The following is an 11,767-nucleotide window of genomic DNA, read 5'->3' on the forward strand; positions in this document are numbered from 1 at the left end:
TACGTGTATTATTTTTTTGGCAGTCTTTCATCGTCACCGCACGGTTTGTAGCGTGTCGTCGCGTTGTTTCTGCTTCAGTCCATTGATAGTTCTTGACAGATTTCCTGAAATCCTGCGGGCCACTTTGACTTAATTGAAACGCCCTTTGCACGGCAGGTCAGGGGCAGAAAACGCCGTCAAAAAAATCCGTGAAGAAGACTCGCCTCTGGATGTAGGCCTACTCCGATTTGCAAGAAAAACAGTTGTCCGCCCAACCAGTGAATTCGTCGTGGTCACGCTGTGCAGATTTGACAGTTTATCGGGCTTAACGTTTAAAATGACTAAATGTGGCGTTTTCGTACCGTTGGTAGACGTAATTTGGTTCGATTTGATTACATTTTATAGCGCACCCATTTACTCGGAGTAATTTGATTGCGGAGTACATCAGAGTGAATTAAATTCCCAATCCCATCCCAAGGTGTGCAAGTATTAAGTGCATGTCTTGAGGGATGATGGTCACGTGATCGCCAGGGGTTTCTCCTTCGTCAGAGGAAAGTGTTTCATGTGATGCGTGTTTTCGAAATCCCGGTTGCGTCTCCGGTTTTTAGCGTCTCCGTCACTTACAAGCTTTTATTGTCAAAACTCATGAAAAGATTGTTCTCATTTTATATGAGTTGACAATCATGAAGCAGACGGTTGGTCATTGAGACTGAGTCTTCAAGGCAGGGGCCTATGCCGTAAAAACTCCCTGGTCAAATGTGACCCGGATGATCCTGGTTCTACTTGGCCTGACACCTTTCAGGGTCAACACTTTGGGGTCAGAAGGATACTTCTCCAGGTCAAAATGACCTGACAATTGAGTCAGGGAAGTATCATTTTGACCCGGAGAAGTGTCAGTTTTGAAAAAGAACCCGAATTCTGGATCAACTGACCATTGAAGTTTTAGAGTGTAGACGTCCTGAAGCCGGAGCCGGAGACGAAGCCGAGATTTTAACACGTCAAGAAAAAAAAACCCACACGAATGCCTTCCTAATCATGACAATCTTAAATTATCGCTGGTGGTAATTTGTACGTTGAAACCCTGTCCTTCATTCAAATCAATCATTTTAATGGATGGAAAAGGTCAGATGATTTCGATAAAGTCAGCGACGTGCCAGCAATCTTGGAGTCAATATACCGCCAGAATACTTCCAGATGAGCAATCTAATAAAAGTGCAAGGTTCAAGTCTGCGTTTCTCGCAGGGTTTAGGCAAATACATTTAATCCTTAATCCTGTACCGCTGGATGTTAAGTAGAATCCTGGATTTGATAAGATAGCAGGAAACAAGACACTTCAATATGTCGGGTTTAAGTTGCATTAAGCCTCACGACATTAAGTAGGTCCTATCTAATGTATTGCAATAACAGCAGTTTCTGACAGTTGCGTCTTGTACATCTCCAAAACACTTCAAGTAAGACCGACTGCAATTCATTTGAAGTCAATTTGTTAAAGTCAATCCGGATGCTTTCGAGTTCACTTCCGTAGGTTGTGATGTGTCTGCGGGTCCGCTTATGATTAGGGAAAACAGCGAGGATGTTTTTTTGGTTAGAAAATCTCCAAAGTAATTCAATCCTCGAAATTGAAAATCAGCAAACGAAGGATTTTATGAAATGTTTTGAAAAGATGTTGAAACTGATCGAACAAAACAAGAAGAAAATACAATATCTTGTTATCGAGAGGCATATATACAATTTTAATAGCAAATGAGAACTTTCTTCCATCACTCAACATCCCCAGTCTTTCCTAGACAAATATTTATACAGTGCATGATTACATTCAACCTCAGTACTTTTGTTTTAAAATAATCTTAACAACACTTTCCAACTTCAAATTGGGCCCTAATAGGCCTACATCAATATTATCGGTTAACATCGGTACAATCTCTGGACGTGGTCGGTTTACATTAATTAGATGTCTTCAGAATATGGACCTTAATTGCTGCAATCTTCAACAGAAAGGTAATGAAAATACACCTGTCAGTTCGAAACCTCAAATGTTGCAGATCAAGTTTTGTCTTTTATAGACAAGTGTAGCCCAAACCTTAGGTGATAAGATACCGGATTTGTATTTGTTACTGCTGTTTATGCGCAGGCAACAGTCAAGCGAGAACTCGAGTAGAAGACGAGTCCTGAATTTGGGTTACAAACTCCAAATGTGTTGATTTTAATCTTTGACTGAAGTGAAAATGGTCTGCTGGATATCAAATTGGAGCCTCTTCATTTTCTCGTTTTCAAAACACGCTGTCCATCTAGCGCACCGCATCCTTTTATTCTCGCAATGTACACATTCACGCAGTCAACTTTTGATTGAACGTGTAACTGAATTCCAGCTTCCCCTTGGGTGTATTTTTCTTTTGTGCGAATTGTGGAAGATGAGGTATGGCGCATTCCTTCCGATCCGTGTCTGTCCTCGGTAAGCTGACGTCAATATAAACCCCTACATGCCATTCACAATGGACCATAATGATTTGCTAAACGAAGAAGGCCCGTGTTTTCCTGTATTCGATCATTCGGATTATTATAATAACAAAGGTATAATTCAATTTGGTAATAGATTTCCAGAAAGAGCGGGCAAGCTGCTCCAAGCCACGCACAGGGTTGTTTCCGAATATTTCTTGCGTCATTACACAACAGCTCGTATCGACCCTCCTTTGTGCGATCTACCGCCACTATTATGCACAATACGCATGACTATATTCATTTCACGTCCATTTCTCACTCTATCCTGTCACACATTCCCACCTTTTTTCTTTTTAACCTTATCCTCCACCTGTTCTTACAAGTCACTCATTTTTTTCCTTCTCTCAAAACACATGAATTTTGTACACGACAGTCGCCTATCACAAGGCCCTAAGGAAATCTAAGAAATATTCAAGTAGAAAGATAGTTATCGACGTTATAGCTTGAAATGGGACAGATAAAAATTAAAAAAAAACAAGATACAAGGAAAGCGTTCCATAGTCAGGCAGCGCGTGGGATGAAAGTGGATGAATACTTCCTAGAATTTGCTAGAAATTGTTTGGTTTTTCTTGTGTTTTTTTCACTCTATCCCATCGCCTCAGTGTTTCATTTTCTCGATAACCTCTTCATCACATTTCCTAAATACATTTATTTTCCATTCACTCCCTTTGTTCTGTCCCATTCCTGTCTCTCTAACAATTCCATATACTCTTGTATACTCTCTTTAACTCGTTGACGTGTTCCTACTTTGAATTTTACACTATTAATATTTCCTTGTCACCATTTCTCTCTCCTCTTACAGTAAACATCTCTCCGCTTTCATCTTCACGCCATGTCTGTTATCAAATCTCCCTTCACTATCCTCCACTATACACTCGTTCCCTTAAAATTCTTGCATCCGGTTTTTTTCACTGTCCCTCGTTTTTTCCTTTTTCATTTTGTTCTCTTCGTCATCCGTGGTGCTAAAGTTATGTCGATTGCTATCATATAACTGACATTTTAAAGTTTTGAAGTCGGTTGCTGCGGTGGAGCCTTACAAATGCACCATTCATGATGTTTTAGTTTTCAACTCACCCTCATAATTTCTTCCTTCTCATCTTATGTAATCAATCCACATCATTCCACTATCAATGTCTTTTTTTTTAGATTTCTCTATTACACTTCAATTGTTCAATGCTCTTTTATCTATTCCTGCCCTCTCTGATGTCTTTCTCAATGATTTACAAGCTTTTGATTGGTGTCTAAAAATAGAGGAAAACTTGAAATGTAACACTGAAGTCTCATTCCCCTGATAATGTGCATAAACACGTAACCATTCGGTAAAATCATTTATGAATTCATCATGCATGTCATTCGTCGTCATATCGAGAAACATTTTAAACAAACCTCCTAATACAGACATTGGTATTGGCGCATTTACAAGAATAAAGTCACCCTGATTCAAATTCATTTCAGAAAAACGGATTCACAAAAAGGAATAAAAACAATGAACAGCACATTGGAATACAATTCCTTATAGATTTGTTTAGAAGCTGTTATTGTTCTGTGTTCATGATCCCAAATCTTAATGTTTAATTAATGCTTCAGTTTGGCCTCCAAGGGATTTACTGTTGCTAAATAAGATGAGGAAAATACCGACCTTTATTCACGGGAAGAAATAACGCCTACGTCATGAATAAATAAATATCAAATTAGCATCCAAACCGAGGCTAGCAGCTCAAATCGTGAGGACATCGAATACCTGTTTTCCTTTTTTGTGTAAATGAATTCTCGCCGCAGGATCATAGAGCAGTGCGGGACTCGGTTTGGATGCCGATTTGACATTCGTCAGTTGCAACTTTAAGCGCCACTGATTACACAGCTTAAGTCTTGCCCAAGAAATGCATTGGTCCATCGCATCTTTAATTTGAATGTTTTAAAGCGTAAACTGAAGCGCCATAGCTACCAGTGATATTGCATTATGTACACAGTGTCATGGGGATGGCGTCCCTGGTCCCATATCTGCCATACTGTACGTGGAATCAATGCTCATAAAAGTAGTTCCATCTCGAGTTAAAAAGTGTCCCTTTTGGCGTCGTCCGCATCGGCAGAGGATCTTCTTGTAAGCTCGCTTGAAACTCTTGTTGGTGAAGGCATAGATGGCTGGGTTCAAAGCACTGTTAATGTATCCCAGCCATGTCAGTAAGGGAATGACAATGTGTGGCGATGAGATGCATGTTGGGCATAACGGACTGGCAACATTCACGACAAAAAACGGCAGCCAGCACACGACGAAAACACCAACCACGATGCCAAGTGTTTTGGCGGCTTTGTGTTCACGGTTCATTCGAGAAAGCAGCCTCCTCCCCATTATCTGGTTAGCGTGAGTCCGTGAATCGGTAGCTACCGAGTATCGCTTGTTACCTGAACCGTTGTATGACGCTCCTCCCCCGCGATGGATCCGCAGCGACACGGTGCCATTGGATTCCGGGTTATTCTTGCCCGTAGACACCAGCTTGGTTCCGGATCGAATGTGTCGCATCTGGGCAGCAGCAGCTCGATATATCCGGAAATACATAAATAGCATAATGATGGATGGTACGTAGAATGACACACATGAAGATAACACAAGATAGAAGGCATCAGATGGGAAAATACACACGTTATCCGGCATGGGTCCCTCCATAGCATGCCACCATGCGATACAAGGGAAAGAAATAAACGCAGAACAGCACCATACTAACACGATGAAGATCAATGCAACTTTTCTAGTCATTCGTCGTGGGTAACTCAGTGGGTGTGTTACTGCCCAAAACCGATCCAGTGAAATCACGCACAGGTTCAAGATTGAGGCAGTACATCCCAATATGTCCAGTGCATGCCATAGGTCACATATTGCCCGGCCTAAAAACCAGTAGCCGTTATTCAAGGTATCAATTATCGATATCGGCACGACGAGACCACCAATTAGCAGATCGGCAAATGCTAGAGAGACGATGAAATAATTGGTGACACTTCGACGAAGCGATCTGTCGCGATAAACAGCAAGAATCACTAATATGTTACCGAACACAATCAGTAACATACAGGTACACAACACGATGCCTAGCACAACTACATCGGCTGTACCAAGCGATGGGCTGGTCGGGCTGTCTGTACCGTTGACTTGCAAGTCCGTCTTATTCACATCCAACGTTAAGCTTGGTAAGGTGCCATAACCAACCTTACTGGCAATACTGGCAACATCCACAGCCATTTGTCTGCTTCAGATGCAACCTCAGTTTCTCGATAAAACACCTCTGTTTCACTCAACTCGTATTTAGTTTGCTTCCCCGCGCATTTTATCCACGATCAATGAAACATCGTATCAGTAGTCGCCTTTATCATCCGCTCATCTCACATTTCATTCATTCCTCCTTGCATCCTTGGCTCAAAATCGCCAGATAAGTAAATCCATGTTGCTCTTAACGGCTGGAGATGGCTGGAGTTTGTTATCGAGCGCGGGAAACTTGTTCGTACTCGCTGAGCGATCTGAGACGACTCTTTCCCTGAGCCAAACCGCCTGTGATGACTGGTCGTAGACGGGGCGTGTAATGAACGTAGCTGGCGCGTGTGTCAGACCTCGCTGACATGTCTATGGCACAATATGCAATGTATACGCAGTCACCGTCACTAGTTTACGCCTCAAGTACTAGCATTGCGTAGGCAGTCCGTATAGTTTCTCAGCACTTTGGAATTGTAGATGTGCACTTTCGTAGAAAGGGGACGTAGAAGGTATATGGTGAGTTGACTTGATGTCAATGTTTTATTAAGAAACAAAACTCAACTACCAATAATACTGAGTCGCCGTTTGTAATAAATTGATGAACATCAAGCATTGTTGTTGTACACTGGTCGAGCTCCATAAACAAGGTCACGTGACCGTAATCAGCCAATCCAGTTGCGATACGTTGTGATTCACACTCTGGCTTATGCGATCTTCTTGTGGCGTTATTATGTCACAAAATGGCCAGAGTTATTTTTCCGTATGTGCGAAAAGTCGAATCTCGTTTACCAAATGTTGTAGGCCTACCCTTCGTTGGATATATATCTTTTTATTTGAACCAGGGCAATAATTCGATTTACCAGAAGACATATATTCAATACGATCTGTTTGGGCCAGCAGTCCCACTGTGTACTGGTGGCGTCTTATAAGGTGAATCACCTCCAGAAAGTCTCATCCGTTCTTGAGGGGTTTCCACCCTTAATCCAATCCGCTCTAGATAAAAGATGTACTCTAAAGAATCCTTAGAAATGACTGCACTCTGATGACAGGGCTCCGTTTGGAAAACTGCTGGGCAGAAACCACTCCGACTAAATGAATTCAGTATTGTTAGGCTGCCACCTCGACTCTAGCTTGCCCTTTCTGTAAGGTGTTGAGGTCTTTGTGTTGTGCCGTCGAATCACCAGTCTCCTGGGCCTACACAGCAGGTATACCTGCTCACTTCGATCCCCAATGGGTAATTACAGAGGAGTTCAACCATACACAGTGGACGCTATACCACAGAACTCTATATGACATACAGTCTTCATCTTTTGCAAACTTTACAATACAATCGTGAGTCACGTATCACATGTAGGCGGTGATGCGATGGTTTGAAGACCGGTGATCAGGTAGACATATCTTTATTCGTGCGCAGTGGTAAAATTGGAAGGTGCATTGTTATCGCATGATGAAATATCAAATGCGAGACATCGATGCAAACAATCCATACACTGTTAATGGATCATTTTATACGGGCAGATTGATTATGTTCGTATACCATGAATGTTTGACGAGAGATGCAGACGCGTCCTTGCAGAAAAGTTTAACGTGAACGTTATACGTGTCAAGTTTTCTTTTCAAATGAGAATCCTTCCCTTGTTTGGCATTCGTATATATTCAGTCTTTACATTTTGGTGTGATATCCGTCTTCCGAATATTCATCCACTCGGTTCGTACATCCCCAAGACAGTGGAACCATACCCGCTGTTTCCTCGAATAATCCTCCAAAATCCTGCACATTGGGAGCGAAAATAAGCAACAAAAGCGTCTTAACAAAAGCAACCGGGACAATCAAGCAAATTATAGGCGGATCGAAGTTGGGGGTAATTGCAAGTCAAACACAAATGCTGGCAGAGCAGGGATCGATTTTTTTTTCTGGGCTGGGGTTTGCTGTGCACGCAATGGCAGTTATATAGCAATTATACAGACAGAGTGTGTGCTCAAGTAATATTGTGTGCATGTACAAGACTATGTATTGCCTGCATTTAATGTCAAAGTGTCGGGTATTATATTGTTATTATTCGATAACCAATTTCATGTTTCATTTTGTCGTGTCATATTGACACCGCAAACATGCTGTGGAGTGCTGTGGTCCAATGGTTACGGTGTTTGACTCGTGTGCCGTGGTACATGGGCTCGAACCCTGACAGAGAACATAATTTGTATGTTGTTGCCCTTCGGCAAGGCACTTTACTACAATTGCCTCCCCTCGCCCAGGAGTGTAAATGGGTACCTGCGAAGGTAGAGACCAAATTGCGCTAATCTCGAGCTGCTGCAGAAAAAAATGGTCTCATTCCTGATGAACAGGGACGGATGCGCATTTGATCATATTCTTATTCTTACGGAATTTACACAATATAAATGTATACAGTATGTAATTGATTATAACACTATCTTGCTGATCAGTGAGTAATTAACGTGTGTGACCCAAGCCTGCATTATCTTCGTGATCAGAAAACTAATAAAGATTCAAATGGGCGACCCGTGTGGTAAAGGTCGAAAGTATGGGATTTGAAAACGCATGCCTTATTTTGCTCATCGGTCAATTTGACATAAATGGGGGGAAATAGAAGATATTCCGCATTTTTTTAAGACCTACCTCCTTTGTTTTGCATGGCATGGTAAACAAAAATGTAATATGTCTAGAAATGTATTCCGGTGTTTGTCCTTAAGGTCACGATATCCTGAAATGTTTCTGTGATTCAAGGAATCCAGAGGAAATCATTACATCTAAACCGGCATTGTTTTAGATAAAAGAACATGCACATTTTGGTTGCCATTATTTCGCCATAATCGTTCTCATAATAATGGTTGGTAACGTAGTAACATACAAGCAGAAAATAAATCTTCTGTACACTATTCAAGGTTAACAAAACAAGTGAAATTGACATGTACATGCTAGGCTATGCAGGCACATACCCGCACCCATTAAAAAAACCCACTAATTCTAGTGTGTTAATGACACGCCCACGAAAGTCCTTGAAATCTCTATCCGTAATCACTACAATATCATCCATGTACAATATCAAGGCATGTACAATATCAAGTATTGACCGTTAAGGTTTCTTTACCGCGCTAGCGTCTGGAGATGAGAGCAAACTTGCTATCATATAGTTTGATCGATCCAAAATGTTTCCCGACCTGATTCATGTTATGTCGGTGGGGAAAACATGCCTGCGTGTAGCAGAGTTCCCAGTAGAAAATTGGTTTCTACGATCGAATAAGAATCAGTTGGTTCAGTAAGTTTAAACGTTTTGCAGATTTAAGTTGTTAAAATTACCCATCAGTGTGGTAACCAGCGAAATGTTAAATGCGACTATACCTGCTATACTTAGTGTATATAGCAAATCTAACCATGTAAAGCATTGCACAAAACACCGTATTCCGTATCAAGGACAACTTGCATTGGGCATATTCAAATGCCAAGATTACTATTAATATCACCTTCATTGTTTTATGAAATGAAAGTAAACTCACCACCGATGTTGTCGTTTTATGTAGTCGGTCCGAACGCCCGAAGCCCATCTATTGATAAGTCGCTGTACCGAGCTGTGCAACTCGTAATAATACAAACCAGCATCGATTTGCTGTTTGGTATAGCAGACTGAATTGTCACGTCTCTGCTCCTGGGATGTCCATGGCGTCTATGTGAGCGTAGTGAATGAATCAGCTATGGACCTATAAAGGGATTATACAACCAGCAATAACAAATGATGTCTAGATTGAGACTTAACAGTGTGTGTCGATCGATCACAGCAGAAATAGGCCTATTGAAGTAGTATTACGTGTATCTCACACCTGCCAAAGATCATGTTTTGATTAATTAAAAAAATTGGGGGCATCTTTCCACAAAATGCTGGAAGTATCATTGAATTGACCGAAATGTTTTTATTACAAAGCAAGATTAATATCTTCAACGGTTTCGAAGTTCTTATTTTTTTTTTTGCATCGATTGTCAATCATTCTTGTAACCTTTTGGTTGAAAACATGGAATACGAAGAAGCATCTATGTGTGTGCAAGATTACTGGAGAAAAGGTATACCAAATTGTTATTCAGGAGTCTATTTTCACTTCCGCCGAAGATTTAAATAAAAACTTTACGCGATCCAAAAACAGGAACATCTCTCCTAACATCCTGTAGATCTCATTTTGTTAATTATGTTTGCGTTATCATTAATAACAGTATAATTAATTGTACGGGGACTGATACATAAGGGGACATTCCCATAGGGGTGTGCACAAAATTGTTTCCAACTTAAATCACCCCTTACCCCAATTTCCCTCTCCTACTCCCACGAATACTGGTGTATTTACGTTTTTGACCAAGAGCAATCGATCTAGCCTATTTGCGTCAGTAACATTTTGCCTCTAAATAGGAGCTGTGACATTAGGGAGACATTGCAATGTCTCCTTAACGTCTGGTGTCTCCCTAAGGTATAACTTATGACGAAAAGTGTCTTCTTATAAGGGTACATTAACATGAATTATAATTTCTACACTATAATAAGACCTCACGAAGTCTCAAGATTCTGCGCATGTACGCTTGTTTCTCCATTTGTTTCCGTAAACCCCATTAGTTCTGTTTTCCAATTGGGTCTTTCTCGTCAGTTGGATCTTACTTAAGCCTGACAACTTTTTTTCCCCAAATTCTTCGCAAGAAACTCGTTGGATGAAATAACTCTACACTATTTTCAGGTGTTGGAGCGGTGGGCCTTTAGGAGATTGTCATATTATCATATATTCTGCTCAGTCTCTTCGCTGTGTTGTTTTTCTGCCTTCCAGGCAAATGCAAGTGTTTTCTTTCCCCCTACGTTCGCGAATAGTAACACTCTATTGAGTTGACGAAGCTTAATCCTATCTAAGAAGCTTGCATTGGCAAGTCCTTTGACTCTTGGGATTGCCTGTGTATTCTATCTCCTTAAGAAGAAAACAACCGGGTTTTTTTTCTCGAAACCTCGATTTATTTTCAGCTTCGGCTTCTTCACTGTCTTAAAAAATCATTTAGAAGTATTTCATACTCAAGCAAACTGGAAAGATTCTAAAACTGACCTTATACTAAAAATCAGAACATGGACTATGGAACATTGAGCCAGCGTCCTTAAAACAACTTGGGCCTAAAAATCTCCTGAAGCCGAGATCGGCGACGAAGTCGTGGTTTCAAATACATTTACATTGATTGTACAAAATTCTGGAGATGTTTGAGTTTTTTAAACAATATTTGTTTATCGTAATATCGCACAAAAATTTGTTTTTGTTGTCTTAAACACTATGACAGTCAGGGACGCGCGTTAGTAATACATATTAACGGAGGATGAAATCGATATAACTCCTTTTCGATTATCGGTTGCAGTCATCGATAAGTGAGTGATCAGTCAACACATGGTTTACAACTTGTAAAGCATTGGGTAGTCAAAGAGAGTCGTGGAATGCTAAGTGTCGGCGAACGAAACAACGAATGAATAAAAAAGAGATGTTAGGTATTCGTAGGATACCTAAATAATTATCCTCCCTCCCCTGACCATAGACCACGTCATCTATGACATCATGCCTTCCAATGTGTTTGGTTGACAGCAATGACAACAACATCTATCTCATAATCGAAAGTTGTTGGCGTCACCAACGCCAACAAACAACCGGTACCAAACACTGCTTGGTATTCATGCATCATTACCGGACCGGTGCATGCATTCTTGGCGCGGACGCTAAAACTCACTGAAAAGATACATTTCCATATAAATGCATTCCTCGTGGCGTTTAAGAGCCATTCCTGACGTTTATGACGTGGCTTGGCATACAAGACGTTTTTCCGAAATCGTATTCATGTACGTCATGTTGTGATGCATGGCCAGTCTACCATGTCATTGCTAGAGGCCATGCTTTGAGGAAGACATGAATTCTGAACCCCCATCAACCATTACGATTACTACACCCACTAGCAGCATGTATATCATGTTCCTCACGGGTTCCTGTTTTCCACAAGGGGACATTTAAGAACCATTACATATA

General features: G+C 41.0%; 1 protein-coding gene across 1 annotated transcript; it reads right to left on the reverse strand.

The window, feature by feature from the left end:
- Positions 1 to 1,683: 1,683 nt before the first annotated feature.
- Positions 1,684 to 9,430, reverse strand: LOC119739782 (dopamine receptor 2-like). The gene is made up of 2 exons (XM_038214852.1): positions 9,239 to 9,430; positions 1,684 to 7,493 (listed from the first exon to the last, which is right to left on the reverse strand). Exon 2 carries the CDS (start codon positions 5,711 to 5,713, stop codon positions 4,451 to 4,453), a length of 1,263 nt encoding a protein of 420 aa, XP_038070780.1. The 5' UTR covers positions 5,714 to 7,493; positions 9,239 to 9,430; the 3' UTR covers positions 1,684 to 4,450.
- Between the last annotated feature and the right edge of the window lie 2,337 nt (positions 9,431 to 11,767).

The sequence above is a fragment of the Patiria miniata genome, unplaced genomic scaffold (assembly GCF_015706575.1).
Source record: "Patiria miniata isolate m_02_andy unplaced genomic scaffold, ASM1570657v1 HiC_scaffold_4, whole genome shotgun sequence".
Lineage (NCBI taxonomy): Eukaryota > Metazoa > Echinodermata > Asteroidea > Valvatida > Asterinidae > Patiria > Patiria miniata.